The 18,365-nt window shown below is 42.3% G+C and overlaps 1 protein-coding gene across 4 annotated transcripts in view; it reads left to right on the top strand.

Moving 5' to 3' along the window:
• CTNND2 (catenin delta 2) overlaps window positions 1-18,365 on the top strand; it is a 930,783-nt gene that overhangs the window by 531,357 nt on the left and 381,061 nt on the right. For all 4 annotated transcript variants that reach the window (XM_036848145.1, XM_036848147.1, XM_036848146.1 and 1 more), the window contains one exon: window positions 14,073-14,267. In XM_036848145.1, the coding sequence (XP_036704040.1) occupies window positions 14,073-14,267 (195 nt within the window). The remainder of the gene's footprint in view (window positions 1-14,072; window positions 14,268-18,365) is intronic.

Below are 18,365 nucleotides of genomic sequence, written 5' to 3'. Positions count from 1 at the left end.
ATACCAAGAGCTGTGAGAGAGGACCAAAGGCTGGGGGCATCCATGGAGGGATGAGGCACATCCAGGTAGGAGGATCAGGAACGGGATCTTGAAGAAGGCAGCATTTGAGGGGGAGTTTAACGAAGTGCACCGGACAGGGTCAGTCACGTAGGAGGACGAGGTGTAGCTGGGGAGGGACGGGCTGCATGTCGGTTATGGGTAAGTGTCCAGTGGTGCCCTGAGTCCATGCAGGTTTAAGGTGGAGCTTAGGGCAGGCACCGGGGATGTACATGAGGTCAGAGCCACACGTGGTCTGAGGTCTGCTCTCCTGAGCTTGGCTCTAAGGAGGTCTGACCACATTCAGGAAGCACGGGGGAGCTAGGGATGGTTTTTCTGCATAGAGACTTTTATCCCACTTCTTTTTAATAAGGGTCCATGAGATTTTTTTGAAAGAATAAATTCACCAGAACACCTTGTAAGCTTCTTTTCACTTGGGATTAGGACCCCAGGAGTATGGGAATGACTATTTGAGATGATGGACATGGAGGCAAGGTGAGGGTGTGAGGGGTTTGAAGAGGAACGGATTAAAATAAGGACCCGATGCTGTGCAGTGAGGCCAAAAAATAGATGGGTGGATGGATGGATGGATGGGTGGGTGGATGGATGGATAGATGGATAGATGGATGGATGGATGGATGGATGGATGGATAGATAGATAGATAGATAAGGACCCGATGCGCGGTGAGGCCAAAAATGGATGGATGGATGGATGGATGGATGGATGGATGGATGGATGGATTGATGAATGGATGGGTGGATGGATGGATGGATAAATAGATAGATAGATAAAAATAAGGACCTACTGTAGAGCACAGGGAACTCTTCTTAATACTCTGTAATGACCTATATGGGAAAAGAATCTAAAAAAGAATGGATATATGTATATGTATAACTGATTCACTTTGCTGTACACCTGAAACTAACACAACATTGTAAATCAACTATACTCCAATAAAAATTTAAAAAAAAAAAAATGGACAAGTTCTCCAGCTCCAGAAATGAGCCAACTCTCAGGACAATCCCCTTTTCCCTCGTTGAGAAACAGTCCAGGTAATGTTCAGCCTGATGTTTCTCTGGTCCTGAAGTCTAGAAACCCATCTTATTTTTTCAGTGCTGCAGATCACATGGACGGCTGGTAGAAATAAGAGTCTGATGGCAAAATGCTTTTAGATATAATGTCGAATCAGAGAAGGAAGTGATAGGATGGGAAGAGAGACACGGAGACACACGCAGTCCTGCCTTGGTTGGTCATCTGGACTGTGGCTTCCTAGGGGGTCCCCAGCACCCAAGAATGAGAAAGCCTAGCTTGTGTCTGACCCCATGGTGCGAGTTTCTTCCACTCTTCAGACTCCGTGCCTCCGAACTTAGGGTCCATGAGACATCGATGGTAAAATATGCCTTGGTTTCTCGGCAGTGCTTACACATTTTAGGTCACCGGTGTGGGTTAATTTGGGCAAACAGGTGTCTGTGGTAGCCACTCACTTTAAGTATCAATGATCCTAGTTAACCAATATCTCTGCCTTAACAAGTATGAGGCTTCTTTTAAACATTTTTTCTTTTTGTCTAAGCAAGAGGGATTATGGAGAGACCAATAGTTTTAGTAGCTGTGAAAATAACCTTCGATAATTAATAACTCAAAATCTCTAAAAATGGAGTTCATTTGCAACCAAGCCTGCATCAAAATCCCTCCCAGCACAATATTTAACCAATGTGCATTTTATAATTTTTTAAAATTTATTTTATTGAAGTATAGTTGACTTACAATGTTGTGTCAATTGCATTTTGTAATTTTTAAAAATTTGTCATATTTAGCCCATGTTATACATAATATATATGTTATGTGTAATACATATTTCTGCTTATTATCTATATTCTAAATGTATGACAAAAATCACTATGCACACACCCATGTGTATGTATATATACATACACATATATGTGTGTGTACATATATATGTGTGTGGGGGGTAGTTTTATATATGGATAAGACTTTGCATTTGCCATGGGATAACTAAAGTGAAATACCTACAATCTCTAAAGGCTCATCTCAAGCAGATCTATTGATCAATATATGTATTTTTTGTGCTGTGTATTACGAAAGCACTGACTTTGCTACAAAGAAGAAAGTATCCTGAATTTTCCTGCAATCAGAAGAGGCAGAGCATTTAAATAAGTGGGTTTATGGGCTCCCTGAGGGCAGCTGAGCCCTCTGCATATTTCAGAACTCCTCACCACGCCTCATCTAGTAGATATTCAACAAATGTCTTCAACTAGCTATTATAAAGCTAACTAGTTGGTGAAAGTGTTACATCCCATTGATAATTGGAAATCATCCTTAGTACAAAGCGAAGCATGAACACAAAGAGATAACAGGTTCTCCCCAAAGTGAGTGAAATATGAAAAAATTACCAACAGCTAACAGAAAAACTTGGCTCAATGGGTATTAAAAATCTGAAGGGTAAAATGCCTGTCCTCTCACCTCTGAGTTTCCCAGTGCTTTAGAAAGTGGCTTCCTATGTCTTTAGGTATCACAGTATTAACAGACGCCCAGACAGCAGTCTGTGGAATGTCATAGGCTCACCTGGAGAGCTAGCAGCTCCCTGTGTGTAACTCCAGAAACAAAAGCGATCATAAAAACAGACTGCTTATTCCGTGGCATCTGTATATGCTAAGGACCTGCCCAGGAACCTGCAGGTAGAGACTTGGCAGCAGAGGAACCAAAGAAAACCATTAATGGTCTTGACCCAGTGGACTTGAGCAGCGCTTCCAATTTCTATTTGCTTGTAAATATCTTCACACATACTTGATAGCATTGATTTTTCCTGTCTGGCTTCCTGGATGGTGCCTGGGCCCACGGGTGCCATGCTATTAAAGAGGGGGAGCCCATCCTGATCTGGAATGATACCTGCCTGCATTCCTTGGTGTTTCTGGCTTCAACCCTAGCTCTCCTTGAATAGACTGGCAACATGTGAAAGGGGTCAAAACCTCCCCTAGGAGATAAGTGCACACATATGCGCGTGCGCACGCACACACACGTATTCATTTAGGTCACAAGCTCAGCTGGTTAGAATCAGATCATGCCACAGTCCCTTCTGTGGCTGAGTCAGTAGCTGACTGTGGTGGACACTGCCACACACAGACCCTTCACCTTGACAGTCTTCTAGCATATGTAGTATTTGTTCTGCACTGGAAGAATCAATACAAATTTCTGTACTAGGAAAGCACCGGTAACATCACTACTGTACCATAGCAATTGGTGGTTAGCAGTAACTTCTTTGGATAACGTAACAGACCAAAAAAAAAAAATGGGTGGGAGAATTAATAGGCCTCATCAATCGTGCATTTATTAGGGAGTTAATGTTTTAATATAACTTGTATTCAAATAGTAATTATTCATGTGTAATTCAGTGACTAACTGGATTCTAAAACACACACATACACATATTAAAGCTTTTACCGGAAAAGAATCAAGGAAGAATTTTAGTCCTCGGAACTGTTTATTACACAGCATAATTCCTCTCCTCTCAAACTCCTTTTTTTGTATGCCAAGTATTATGTTGAGTAAAGTAATAAAACTTTAATAAAAGTGTTGATATACAGAAATTATAAAATGTAAATATAGAGAATGACTAATCTATGAAACAGCTTATTTGCCATTTTTCCCCCCAAAATTATGTTGAGAGTTAATGGTGTCTTTTGCTTCTGGAATTATCACTAAGGCCATTCCGTGGGTATTGGTGAAACATAGAAAGCAGTAGAAAAATGATACAGGGAGAATACATTTGAAGTTTGCGTTTTATCAGCTAAATATCAACTTTTTGAAAAGGAATGTATACATCTAACTCAGAATGTACAATCTGAGTAAAAGACCTCTCTTTCAGATGCTGAGATGCAGAACATCTTAGTTCAGATATTTTTCAAAATATTTAAAGCAATTTATGAAGAAAATTGCATACCTTAGCCTACTTTTGCCTGATACAACCCTTCTCCTTATCCATACATTGAGAATTTCCTCTGTGCCCTTTGATGGGCAAAAACCACATGCACAAAAATGAAAACTGAGCTTCAGTCCCCACAGCAGTCAGCTCTTTGGAAAGCAGAATGAAGATTTCCCATTCCTCCCAGCCGAAGTCTGTCTTTGCATCTCAGTATAACAAAAAAGATGGGTCAGGAGCACCTTGTCCTGGATTCTTTTCTTGGAAAGATTCGTAATTGTCCCTAGCGATTGGGTCAGGAAGCCAGACTCCAGATGTACTGTTGGCACATTGCACTGATGGGGTATTGAGAAGCATCTGTGGAGAGATAAGATGACACTCGTTGAGTGTTATCTGCCTTGTTGATAAAGAAGAGTATCTGTGTGGATGTGAGACTATCTCCAGGGCTCCAGAAGGATGCCAAAGTTGAAAACGTCTAGCAACCAAGATATACATCCATAGCTAAATCAGTAAGTCCTGGCTTCTCAAAGGGTGGTCTGCGGACCAGCAACACCAAAATTGCCCAAGACCTTGTTAAAAATGCAGGACCTCAGGCCCTTCCCCAAACCTATTGAGTCAGAACCTGAATGTTAATCAGGGGACTCGTGTGCCCATGACATTTTGAGAAATACTGAAACACACAGCTAGTCCACTCAGAGCTACTCTCTACCTACCCTGAGATAAGAAACCAAAAGCAGACGGGCGCCAAACCACCACTGTCTATCTTGCGTGTTTCACTAGTACTAGTACCATCTTAGACAAGTAGGTTTCCCCAGGCTCTTTGCTTGGAGCTGTGTGTGAGTTGACACAGCACATCATCCAATTCAGTGTGGACAGGGAGCCATGTGACCCTGGACTGAAAATAAAAGTGGAAACGGTCCATCCTAAGAATGCAAAGATGTCCGACTCCACATCACTCATGCTTCATCACCACTGTCTCCTCACTTTGTGCATTCCTGCCTGTCACAAAAGGAACTGAACAAAAGAAGCCTATTTTTCTAACAGCTTGGGAAGAAATGCTTGTGGTTAGGGAGGAAAGACAAGGGGATAAGATCACGGGGGCACACTTACTGTTGCATCCTGACCAGGGATTTGGGCCTTTAAATTATTCTCACTGGAAAGTATTTGAGCCCCAATAGATGACAGTATTCATTTGGTAAAAAGGTGAGATAAAGTGTCATAATTACGATAAGTTGTATTGGAAACTTTATCAAGCAAATTGCAGAAGCAAATGTTTCTGTGTTTATTCATTGTCAGAGACTATGTGAGCGTTCAAGTTCTTCGTGATAGCAGCAAAGCTGTATTACGTTGGCAAAATATAGGAAAAATCTAGGGTTTACGAAAAAGATGAAACAGGAGGAAATTTTTTGCTTTCCAAAACAGACTTATCATAGAATCATTTTATATCATCAGATGGCCTGTTTGTTACATTGAAATTATTAAGCTTCAGTACAGTTTTACCACTGAATACAAATGAATTAATAATCTCCCTTCCAAACAAATATGGCTCGTAGCCTATAGTATAGGAAATGTGTCCATATATTTTAACATTTATAACAATATGAGATAAGATGTCAAACTAATTCAATGAATGATGATCATTTGCAATTGAAATTTAGTGCATGGACTTGACTCAAGATATACAGGAGATATTTGAGGGTCCTTTAAATACTGAAATTAATATGTGAATTGGCATAGGAGTAAGAAGTAGATTTTGGAATTTCAATTTGTGTCAAAAGCAGAAATCAAGAATAAATCAAGTAAGTATCATGGCGAGCATTTGTTACATCTAAGGTGTAATATTTGCATCTCTCGGCCATTTACTTAGAACCCATTTATGATATTAAAAAGTTAACCAAGATTATGTGACCTTTTGTATTTCTGAAAGTGCTTTTGCCGAGGTCATTTTTCTCCCAGGAGTTTAATGGTAACAAATATCAAGCCGGACTTTTTAAGAAGTTCAAAGTGCACAAAATAACTAGTTCAAAGCCATAAACTCTCACAGAGGGAAGGCGTTCTGCCTACACAGGCCATGCTGCTTGGCCACGTCACCTAGTGATGCCAGCATATCTGCAGGGAACATACCCTGAAATCAGAGCATTCAGCAAGGAGGAGGTGCAGTGGGGATTTGCGAGGGCAAATCTGCTTTTATTCCAGGCTCTATGTGTCTCTATAAAAGTCCTATTTTGCCCTTCAAAGATGTGGTTTCACTAATAAATAGCAATGCATGAACTGATTGCACACAGAATTTTTTTTTAAAAACCCTGAATTCTTAGATTTTACTTTGGACTTTACGTCATAGCACAAGAAGGTTATAGCTCTTCTTCTGAAGACAGCTCTTTATCTCAGAAATGAAAGCACTCAGCTCTGCCACCTGGTCACAAACTCATCGAGTCAGCTTGCTCTGGTCCACTGACCGGTATGTCGTTTAGGTCCTTCTTTTCCTCCTTCCATTTCTTTGCAAATGAGCATGTGAAACTGGCTCCCAAATTTGAAGAGAACAGGTCAATGGCAGTGTGTCCTCAAGAACCTAATATTGATATTTCCAAATGAAAACCTGCAAACATTTGTTTCTTTGCAAAAGCAAGTGAATTCACATTGAATTAGAGAGCCAGAAATTGTATAGTATTGAAATAAGAGAATGTGAATGGGTCCCAGTGAAAAACAGAATGAATTTGTTTCGTTCTGTTCAGTAAAGTAATTGGCATAATGTGGTAGTAAATGATATTATTTGAAGAGAGCAAGAAATGGTAAATTGAGGGTTGTAACACATTAGATATTGATTTCTTTCGGATATGCCTGTCTCCTCTCTCTTTGATTTATCTGGCACAGGGAGGCTGTCAGGGTGATTCCTGTAGTAGAGTGACGAGGCATGGGGTGCCCATTAAATGCACCTCGCTGCTCCGCGCTTAGATGGACTGAGTTAGAATCTTTTCGGGGTTGTGTTCGGGAATCAGTGTTTCAAAGTCTCGCAGATGATTCTGCAAGGAAGAAATGAAGATTTGAGAACTAATCATATTCTAAGCAATGAAAATTCAAATGCAAATATATATATATGTATGTATGTGTGTGTATATATGTGTATGTGTGTGTGTATATATATACACATATATATATATGTATTTGAGCTGAATCTTTGGTCATGCAGTTCTCATGAGTTCCTTATGTGTGATCTCCTGTTGAATATTTCAGATCCTTTTGCTGAAAATATGGTTACTGTGATTGTGAAATTGTGAGTTAAAAAATATCTGTTCAGTTTTTATAATCAGTTGTGGTATGAACTTATAAAGAGTTCGTATACTAACTGGCATTTCTTTTAAAAGACAGTATGGATTAAATAGATAATAAAATCACTTCTGTAAGTATTCTGAACTGACTCTACTACAGAGGGCCTTTGCTCTCACTGCTGGTCCCCTCTATCTGAGAAACACATGAATCTTCCTGCAACACAGCTCCCTTAAATAGTCTTGTGCTGGAATGTCAGATCCTCATAAAGAACTTCCTTGACCACCGTATGAAAACAGTATACCCTCCGACACTGTCTACCCTCCCCCCCCTACTTTATTTTCCTTCAGTACCTTTATCTCTAAATGTGATGACTGACTTATTTTCAAGGCCAGGGACCTTGTGTGTCTTAAGCATCATGGTGTCCAAAACTCCGAGAAGTTGCTCACTCAGTAAATATGTGTTAAATGAGTGAACGTATCAATCAATATGGATTAACTGGCACGGGTAAACGCTCTATGTAAAATCTAGCAAGTAGAAATTTATTTGCAAATCAGTCTAGAAGTGTTTTCTATTGCTGGTCAAATGGAACAGAGCCTGTTGGATTCTCTCTCTGTGGATTGGAGGCGTGAGACAAGCAAGGCAGTGAGGATACTTTACCCTTTCAGCTTCGTAATTATTTTCCATGTCAAGAACTCCCTGCAAGTCCGTCACTGGCTTTCCTCTGGATCTGCAGATGTTTGTTATCTTCGCTCAGCAGGTTTAATTTATGCCATATCCCGTTCTAAAAAGGATTGCACCTTCTCTTGGTTATTTCAATATTTCTTTCCCTTTGAACTTCATTCATTCCTTCATTCTTTACAATTATCCATTAAAAGGCAACATTAATTTTTTAAGAAAAAATAAAACCTTAAAATTTACATTTTCCAATAATACTTCACAAAATTATCCGTTTTTTTTCCATTTATAATATTTCACAATTAAATCTCTTAAGTTGTTTTTGATATTTTGATAGTTTAAATTATAGTGTTTGTGTTTTAGAATCAAAAGATGTATTTTCATGAGATAACAATTTCTTGATTCTAAGATCGAATGACGTGAGAATACCTATTTTTACGCTGCTTTATCAACTGCAGAGCCCTTCACACAGATTTCTCTGACCTTGATCCTCCCACAATGCCATGTCATACAAACACATGTACTATTATTTGTATTTTTACACTAGAGGTAACCAGGGCTCAGAGAGGTTCAATGACTTGCCTTGATTTGCCCAGCTGGTTAAACACAGATCTAGAGCCCAAATCATGTCTCCCTGTTTCAGTTTGTTTGGGAAAAAAATGACACAAGAAAAGAGCAGTAGAATTACTACTTTAGATGCTATTTGAGTTTACTTCAAACTGCTGGGCATTATACGTCTGTGCTCCTAAGGCCCCCTTTTGTGTGCAGAATCAGGGGGCAGCCATGCTTTCAAGCTTCTGTTCCCCGAAAACTGGGTTCACTTCTTGGTGGGTGTCGAGCCAATAGCCACAACCAAGCCAAAGAGCAGGGAGAGGAAAGATTTATTACTTGCAGCAAATAAGGAGAACACAGGGGATCTTTGCCAAAGCAGAGTCTCCCCAGACAGCAATATTGGGGATGTTTTCAGCTAAGGGTCCATGCACATTCATGAGGGGGCTTGAGCAGAGGAGAATTCAGCATAGAATTGGGGCACAGGTTGACAGAGGCCAAGCTTTACCTGGTTGAAGTCAGGAAGGTCAGCGTCATCCTTCCATCCTCTACCTGGGTGAGGGTTTTAGTTTCTGCAGAACTCAAAGGTATACTGTTATGTATATCCCTTAAGGAACCAGGACCCTGCCCCAAGGCTGCACTGTTGTTTCTTGAATGCTCCTCCCTTGTTTCTGCATTCCCTCCCTTAAGATCACTAATTACTGAGACCTGTTCAACAGCGAGCACTGTAGCCAGGCGTAGATCACAAAATGGCTTAGGCTAAAATGGGTTCTCTTCTGTCAAGAAAGCCATTCCTGGTTCTCTTTCTCCAGGGACCCCCTAACCTACCTGCTTACACTTCTGTGTAGGAGTTGCTCTTGTAAGTGGTGGTGCTGGAGTGAAGGTACCTACAGAGCTCCAGGGGATGTCCCAGGTCTAGGGCCCCTCTACTCTCCAGGGTCCAGTCTGCCCTCTGAGCCCCTGGAACCCATACCTCCATCTGTTACCCAATGCAAGTTCCTGTGCCCGACGCACAGTGAGGCCAAACAAACCCGAACGTCAGCGATTGGATCAGAGAAAAGTTTATTGCAGGGCCAAGGCCAAGCAAGGAGAATGGGTGGCTCGTGCTCAAGATACCCCGAACTCCCTGAAGGGTTTCAGCAAAGCATTTTTAAAAGCCAGGTGAGGGAGGGGGTCACAGGGTATGTGATCGTGCACAGTTCTCTGACTGGTTGATGGTGAGGTAACAGGACAGTTAACATTATCAATCCTTAGGCACCTGTAGGTCTCGGGGCTCACGGTCATCCAGTAGTTAATTTCTTCCATTTGGTGGTGGTTTTAGCATCTGTAAAACAACTCAGGAAGCGTGCATGAGATACTGTTATCAAGGTACTTCAGAGAGGAGCTACAGCAGAGGACATGGGGGGAGGGGTCTGTCCCAGGAAGACCCCATAGGGTCCTGCTTGGTTACACGTCTCTGCCACAGAACTGAACCTCTCCTCTCACCTCCCATCACCAGCACCACAGCCGAGTGGCCAGGAGTGACCAGTTCTGAGCCATCTGAGCATCCAAGTCAGCCCTAGCAGCAGTGGGCCAGTGACTGAGGTCCTAGGACACATGGTAGCTCTTGTGCAGCAAGTGTCTCAAGCCTGTTCCTGCATCAATTTTCAGGTTCTTCCCAGTCCTCCGGGGCTCCTGGACCTGCAGGAGGGCCTGGCCTGCACAGAGCACCCATGTGGTTGTTACACTACCCTTCAGCCCTCCTGGATCACAACCTCTCTTAGCCTGTAAGCCGAGCATTCATGCTTCAGATGTGAGTCTTCAAACCCACTGATTTCAGAAACATACTATATATGAACACTGCCAGGGCCTGGGCTCTCTAGACCCAAACTTTGTCTTCTGAAGAGGAGAAGTAGGACGAGTAAAAGCATATGGTAGCATTGAAAGGTTAACATTAGATGCTGGAAGCGTTGTGGCAGAAATTGGTCATAAAGTCTGGACACAGGTATTATACTTGCATGACCTGGGTCTGCAATGGCGGGGGACCGGTTGATGCAGTTGGGCTGGTCCGTGGGGTCTGCTTTCCCTTTTCTCTTGGGCCCATCCATGTTTCCATTGCCCTTTGTCACACTGCTGTTCTGAGCCCTCAGCTTGGTCAAGGTGAGGCTCTCAGAATTGTTCTCCACCAACATAATTGGCCTGGACATCCGTGACATTTTAACGAAGTCAGAGTTTCTCTAGCATTTTTTCTTGTTAACATTGTTCCAGTTTCTGGCAAAGATGCAGATGTTTACTAGTGGTGTTTTGAGTCCAGTGTTACGCTGAGCACTCACTGTCAAATAGACCGTGATGGTAAAAGAAAATTACTACTAAAGAAAAGCGTATTTTCTTTTTTTTCTTGTTTTTAAATTGGAGTATAGTTGCTTTACAATGTTGTGTTAGTTTCTGCTGTGCAGCAAAGTGAATCAGCCACGCGTATACATATATTCCCCTCTTCCTTGGATTTCCTTCCCATTTAGGTCACCACAGGCACTGAGTAGAGTTCCCTGTGCTATACAGTCAGTTCTCATTAGTTATCTATTTTATACATAGTAGTGGATATATGTCAATCCCAGTCTCCCAATTCATCCCACCCCCAACTTCCCCCCTTGGTGTCCATATGTTTGTTCTCTACGTCTGTGTCTCTACTTCCACTTTGCAAATAAGTTCATCTATACCATTTTTTTTAGATTCTACACATATGCGTTAATATACGATATTTGCTTTTCTCTTTCTGACTTACTTCACTCTGTATGACAGTCTCTAGGTCCATCCACGTCTCTGCAAAGGGCACAATTTCATTCCTTTTTATGGCTGAGTAATGTTCTATTGTATATATACACCACGTCTTCTTTATCCATTCCTCTGTTGATGGACATTAGGTTGCTTCCATGTCCTGGCTATTGTAAATAGTGCTGCAATGAACACTGGGGTGCATGTATCAAGAAAAGTGTATTTTCTTTGAATCAGCAAATATATACACCATCTCATGAAATTTTGGAGCCTATTCAGAGAAGAGGTGTGTGAGATTTTTTTTTTTTCTTGAAATTGCCCCAAATAAAACAGGCCTTGTTAGTCGGGGCCTGATATGTTCTTTCTTGAGCAAGAGTGGTAGAGGGCATGAATTCCAGAAGTTTCACTTTTAACCTTTAATTCCTTGCCCCTCTTTTTTCTCCTAGTTCTGTCTCTCTTCCCATTAACTGTGCCCACCCAGCCACGAGCAACTAAAACCTGACCACAGTGAATAAAAGGGGTGCAAACAATGCTTGGTTTAAAATGCCTTATCTCAGCTCTAAGCATAATGCTTAAATATGCAAAGGTATTTTGCACAAGTGTCTCCACAGGGAAACACTATGAACTTACAGTTCTATCAAAAGCATGCTAATAAAAAAGTGTAGTATACTCTTGAAATATTTAATAATTGTACTATTGCATTTTTCTTAATACCAGCACATAGAAATTCTGCTATCCACAGAGGTAGGCCTTATCTTAAGATTCTTGCTCCTCGCCTAGGACCCTTGGTCATTAATTTCTGATTTATGATACTAATAAAAATTTCCTAATGCCCAGTAAATGCTTATAAGAAGAGGATTTTCACACATGCCACTTAAAAGATCAGCAGGTCCTTTTACTGTTCATCGTTGGATATTTTTAGCTGCTTAGAATCGAGGAATGGTGATAAAGTTACACCTCTAAATCTACCAGGGATGGATAACTTTTATTTAACTATATGACATTTGGATGTAATGACTGTTTCCTTGTTTTTTACACTTCTAAGTTCTTGGCAATATTATCAAAACCTTCAGAGGTAGAAAGAACTGACAGCAGGAACTCGAGGCTTATTGTACTTAAATAGATTCCTGGAAAATACGAGCATGTGATAATATTCAGTGTGATGTTGGCATTTGATAAATCAGATGCAATGAACCTAATTATGTAAAACAGTTATTTTGAATCTATCACTCATCTGAACGCTCTCTAAATCAGAACTTATTTAATTACTAGCAAAGGGAAAGGTATGGAACTTGCCTACTTGATTCCCTTCCTTTCCTCAAAACATTCAGTGATTGTTATCAAGACTGAATTCATGGAAGTCTTAACACTGCCCCAGTCCTTCGGAATTGCTCTGTTCTCTGTTGATTTAAATGTAAAGCAGCCTGTGTAAAATATACTAGTAAAACATTTATCTGTTGGCAATTTCAAAACTTTTGAGTGGCTTTGTCCTCAAATATACTAGACAAGAATATCAAAATCTTTGGGGTTAGATCATTCTGAAGAAGCAGCCCAATCTTTGAGCACTGAAGATGTTGGCTTTAAGGTGGCCACCGGTGAAGGCCGGGGCGCAGCAGGACCGAGGGAGAACTGTCCACAAACACAACCAAAATCAAGGAATTCCAACTCCCTCTAACTTTCAGCTGGAATGGAGGGCTCCCAGTTGGGACTATTCAAAGGCAGTTGACTGTTAAATCCCAGTGTGCCATGTGGGTTATTAGCTTTGGAGAGTTAGCTGAAGGGTCTTTGCTAAAATCATCTGTAGCCTTGTTTGGGTTTCGTGTGTGTCCTGTACTCACCATTGTTAGATAACCGTCTCTCCTTGATGCCCCTTCACTGTCCCTAGATGTCCTCCACCCCATCTGTCCCCGTGGAGATGATTCTCCTGGCATGTCTACTCCTGTGACTTTGGCTTTCCCTCGGACGAAATATTCGCTCTCAGTCAACGTCTTCTTTTTCGTGTGTCAACTCAAGCTCTTAACCCTCTTGAGAGTGTTTCCTCTTGCGCAGAGATTCCCTGGCCCACAGCACTGCTGCAAAGCCACACCTCTTCCCATACAGTGCAAGAAAGAAAAGAAAAAAAAAAAGACACAAATAAGGATTTACGAACACTACAGGCACATGCTGTGTAGCCTCGACTTATAAATTAAACCAGTTTGTGGCAACCACTTGAACTGTTTCAGAGGAAGGTAGACTAAATGCAGATCCTTTAATTTGGAGGGTAAGAGTAAAGGAAAACGTAACTTGAAAAGCTTTTTCTTTAAAATCTGCTTCTCTCAGGGATTTAGACTACTGTTAAGTCCGAACATTTTGGTTCATTCATCGTCCAGGGAAGAACTGCTGATGAGAACAAATTCTGGTCCACTTTTCAAGAACAGCATCAAGACGGCTTGACTTGCCACCATGGCTTGTGCATTTGCTCATCGTTTTAAATGAGAATTCCTGTTGTAAAATTTCAGGTGCAAGGACTAAGAGATAATAAGAGCTTTTTAGGTTTGACTTCAGTCTGCCTGATTTCTTTAGTGAGGAAACCTGCTACATTCGTTAGGCTGGGAAAAATGCTGTTTCACTGGCCCTGTTCAATGCGGATTTATCTCAGAATCATTATCATCCTTATACAGAGATCAGGTTTGGGAGCAAAGCAAGGCAGCTGGGTGATGCAGATAAGCTGATTAGCTTGACCTCTTGCTGCCATTCATTTGATTTTCTGCAGATTTCAACATTCCTCTCCCCCCCAAATTCAAATATGTCTTTGTTCAAACAAGTTCTGTTTGAATGTCGGTCGGGTCTTACTGTCTCCTTGTCCATTCCTTTCAGCTGGGTCCCGGGCCTCATACAGCAGCCAGCACGGCCACCTGGGCCCGGAGCTGCGGGCCCTGCAGTCCCCAGAGCACCACATAGACCCCATCTATGAAGACCGCGTCTATCAGAAGCCCCCCATGAGGAGTCTCAGCCAGAGCCAGGGGGACCCTCTGCCGCCAGCACACACGGGCACGTACCGCACGAGCACAGGTGTGTATTCAGGACCCCCGGTGGGGGACCTGTCCACAGAGGGTGGGCCTGACCACAGAACGGGGGCCTGTCCACAGTGGAGTGGCCTGTCCACAGAGGGCGGGCCTGTCCACGGAAGGGGGGGCCTGTCCACAGACGGGGGTCTGTCCACAGAGGGCGGGCCTGTCCACGGAAGGGGGGCCTGTCCACAGTGGAGTGGCCTGTCCACAGAGGGTGGGCCTGTCCACAGATGGGGGTCTGTCCACAGAGGGCGGGCCTGTCCACAGTGGAGTGGCCTGTCCACAGAGGGGTGGCTTGTCCACAGAGGGGGGCCTGTCCACCGAGGGTGGACCTGTCCACAGAGGGGTGGCTTGTCCACAGAGGGCGGGTCTGTCCACAGAGGGCGGGCCTGTCCACAGAGGGGTGGGCCTGCTTGGAAGCTTAAAGAACGCTCCCTTGTGAAAGGGGTGTGTGTGTGTGTGTGTGTGTATGTCCTGTTTCCTCAGAAGCATTATGATATGACCTGCTTCTCTCATTAATATTTGTGATGAGGAGAGAAACCAAATACGACTCCACTTTAGCTCCCTGAGTAGACTGTAAATGAAATAAGTACAGGGGGGTTGTCAGCTCATTTTGTCACACAGGCAGATCGAAGGAAGCAGTACCAATTTTTTGTACATCATTATTAACGTATTTAATGAATATAACTACTTTAGGAAAGCACAGTCGCTATACAGGACATATAAAGGCATATGCCTCATGCTGGTAAGTGTTTTTTTAATGACACAGTCTACCTGTTTGGTGGGAAAGAAGCATATTTACTAAAAAATGTAGCATATTTTGTAAAGCCAATTGAGAATTTATTTCATACACACTATTAGGTTGAATCATATGAAATTATTTCTGAAAAGTCGGTTATTGGCAATTGCATATGGTTCAGTCAACTGTATAGCTTTCCTGGATTAAATATATATTTTGAATTGACACAACCTTAGGCCACGTGAAGAAGGACAAGGGTTTTCCAGAACATGAAGCCATTTGCAAAATAACTGGTTAAATGTCATGATTAAATGTGCTAGAGCACATTTATCTTAACTGTAAAATCAGTATCATTAAGAAGATACTGAGGATTGCACTTCCTGTAAAGCCTCCCGTGGCTAAGTTAACTTAGAAAACAGTATGCTGCCGGTTTGCAGACAGTAGAGCTGTCTCCTTCATTTCTAATGATACACATTATCCCGGGCAGGGGCCGAGGTATGGGGACGCGGAAGCTCCGGTCCAGGCCTTGGCACCGAGCACTGCATCTTCAGACTGTTGTAACTTCCAGTTCCCAAGAAGTAGATCATAGCAATTTTGTTAAACTACATTATGATACTAAATTATATGTTTTGAAATCCAGGCAAGCTACGTTGCTTTTCTAACTGATTATTGATATTTACATTTCAGTATTTCACTGCATCATAGGAAGAAAAGCACAAGATACTCCTTGATTTTACTCTTGACATTGTAAATGCCCTCCAGTGTTAATAGTACATATCTTAGTTTAGGTAGAAAGAGTACTCATTTATTCTTCTGTCAGAGTTTCTCTCACCTTGAGCCTGCTAAATCTACTCCAGTCTGAGGCTGGGCTATTTTAACATTTAGCTTGTTGCATATTATTAACTAGGGTAATTTTATTTCCACCCACTCCTTATAAAAGACAAAGATAACAATCTCGGTGACATTCAATATCTAATTTGAAGAAAAACTGACAACAAAAGGGATTATGTTGATTCTCTGTTCCATATTCATAGGCTTTTAGAATTAGCTCTCGTTGATAAACTTCTGGAGGTTTAATGAAAAATTAGCTACAATAGGAAAAAAATATTTCATTCATCGATCGTAAATTAAGGACCAGGAATGATGTTCACACTTAAAAAAAAAAAAAGAACAATGACAACAACAAAAGTAGTTTTTTCTCTAAGCCTGGGGTTGGCAAACTATGGCTCACAGTCTAAACCCAGCTCGTCACCTGTTGTAGTAGTGCTTGTGCGTTAAAAACGATTATCACATTTTTATTTATTTATTTATTTTTTAAATGTATTGGGTCTTTGTTGTTGTTCTTAAACTCATTTTTAATTAATTAATTTATTTATTTATTTTTGGCTGTGTTGGGTCTTCGTTTCTGTGCTAGGGCTTTCTCTAGTTGCGGCAAGCGGGGGCCACTCTTCATCGCGATGCACGGGCCTCTCACTATCGCGGCCTCTCTTGTTGCGGAGCACAGGCTCCAGACGCGCAGGCTCAGTAGTTGTGGCTCACGGGCCTAGTTGCTCTGTGGCATGTGGGATCTTCCCAGACCAGGGCTCGAACCCGTGTCCCCTGCATTAGCAGGCAGATTCTCAACCACTGCGCCACCAGGGAAGCCCGATTATCACATTTTTAAATGGTTTGCAGTCAAAAGATGGATAATATTTGGGGATATGTAAAAGTCCTATGAAATCCAAATTTCAGAGTCCATAAACAGTTATTGGAATACAGCCCCACCCTTTTGTTTCCAGATCATCTGTAGTTGCTGTCACCCTGCAGCCGCCCAGTTGAATAGTGACCGAGACCATATGGTTGGTCAAGCTGAGAATACTTACTTACTGGCCCTTTACAGAAGTTTGCTGACCCCCGTTCTAAGCCATCAGTGGAGAGCCAGGCTGAATGAATAAACGAGTGTTCTTCTCCTCTCTCTCCTCTGAGAGAAGGCAGGAGTGTCCTCTGAGTGCTTCAGAGGGGACAATCTGTTTGCCCAGCCCTTTCCAAGTATTAGTAACCTCTGCCCTGGCCGAGATCTGTTGAGGTGTGCCATCCAGATGCCCAAGACACCCTCCCTGCCCGCATCTTTGAACTTGAGGCACTTCTGAGGAAATATGCTGATTTCCACAACACTATGGAAATTTCCAGAAGTGCATGAGTGGTCTCTTGGGGACAGGTGGGGAGAAGCCACCTCTCCAGCTCCTAAGCATAAAGCCACAAGCCCTCTCTCCCTCACACCTGCTCAGGTTACTCCCTATTTCTATCCTGAATTCATTTCAAGTCCTTACCCTTTCCCAGCTAACCCTGCACCTCCAGGAACTGTCTCTGTCAGAATCCACGTGTTTGAGAAAATGCTTTTAATATGGGTATATATCTCTCACTTATAAATTACATACATATTACACAATAGTATTAAATTATATCTAGTAAAGGCAAGATTAAACTTCAATAAAGAAACATTTTAAGATTGCTTTCCCAGGAGTTCCCTGGCGGTCCTGTGGTTAGGACACCATGCTCTCATTGTCGGGGACCCCGGTTCGATCCCTGGTCGGGGAACTAAGATCCCACAAGCCGTGCGGTGCGACCAAAAAAATAAAAAATAAAGTTAAAAAAAAAAAAAGATTGCTTTTCCATATCCAGAGGGTTATTTTTCACATCCCCTGTGCTATACACACCCCACACTTAGTGCCACCACTGGTACAGACCTTTAAGAAGCTTCCAGAGTCAGAGCAAATACCCTAATTCCTTGGGAGAAGAGGACAGGTTCTTACGAGGCCTGTTAGACCTGAACTGTTCCGGGGTCACTGGCTTTTGGCTCAGATCGGTGGCCGAGGTGACTCTTCAGCCTTACCTCTCTGCTGTGAAGTAAGGCCACTGGCCGGGGGTCCTTCAGTTCCATCTGTAGAGCATTTCCAGAGGATACTTCCAGAAGAGTGGGGCAGGGGAATTGAAGGCCACTTGCTGCTCTTGAGGGAATCCCCACTTGGGAGTGAAGTCAAGTGTATTGGCCTTAACAATTTGGGAATTACTAGATGGTGCCAGAGCATCAAGCAGGTGAGACAGGATGACAAAGCATATAGCACGTCGCCACTTTCAGCGACGGTTCTCAATGCTTTGAACGTATTTACTAATCCTCAGAACCGCCCTATGAAGGAGGTGCTATTATGATGCTCACTTTACACATCAGAATACTGAGGCACAGAGATGTTGAGTAATCTGCCCAAGGCCACACAAGTTGTATGGAGCCAGTCTTTAAACCTTCACGCCCAGGCAGTTTTGCCCTGGGACCTGGGCTCTTAACAATCATCTTGGTTGGCCCTGCATTTGTAAAAGTCATCA

The sequence above is a fragment of the Balaenoptera musculus genome, chromosome 3 (genome assembly GCF_009873245.2).
Source record: "Balaenoptera musculus isolate JJ_BM4_2016_0621 chromosome 3, mBalMus1.pri.v3, whole genome shotgun sequence".
Taxonomy (NCBI): domain Eukaryota; kingdom Metazoa; phylum Chordata; class Mammalia; order Artiodactyla; family Balaenopteridae; genus Balaenoptera; species Balaenoptera musculus.
Note: the sequence above shows the minus strand (reverse complement) of the source record. Positions and strands in the feature narration are given on the sequence as shown.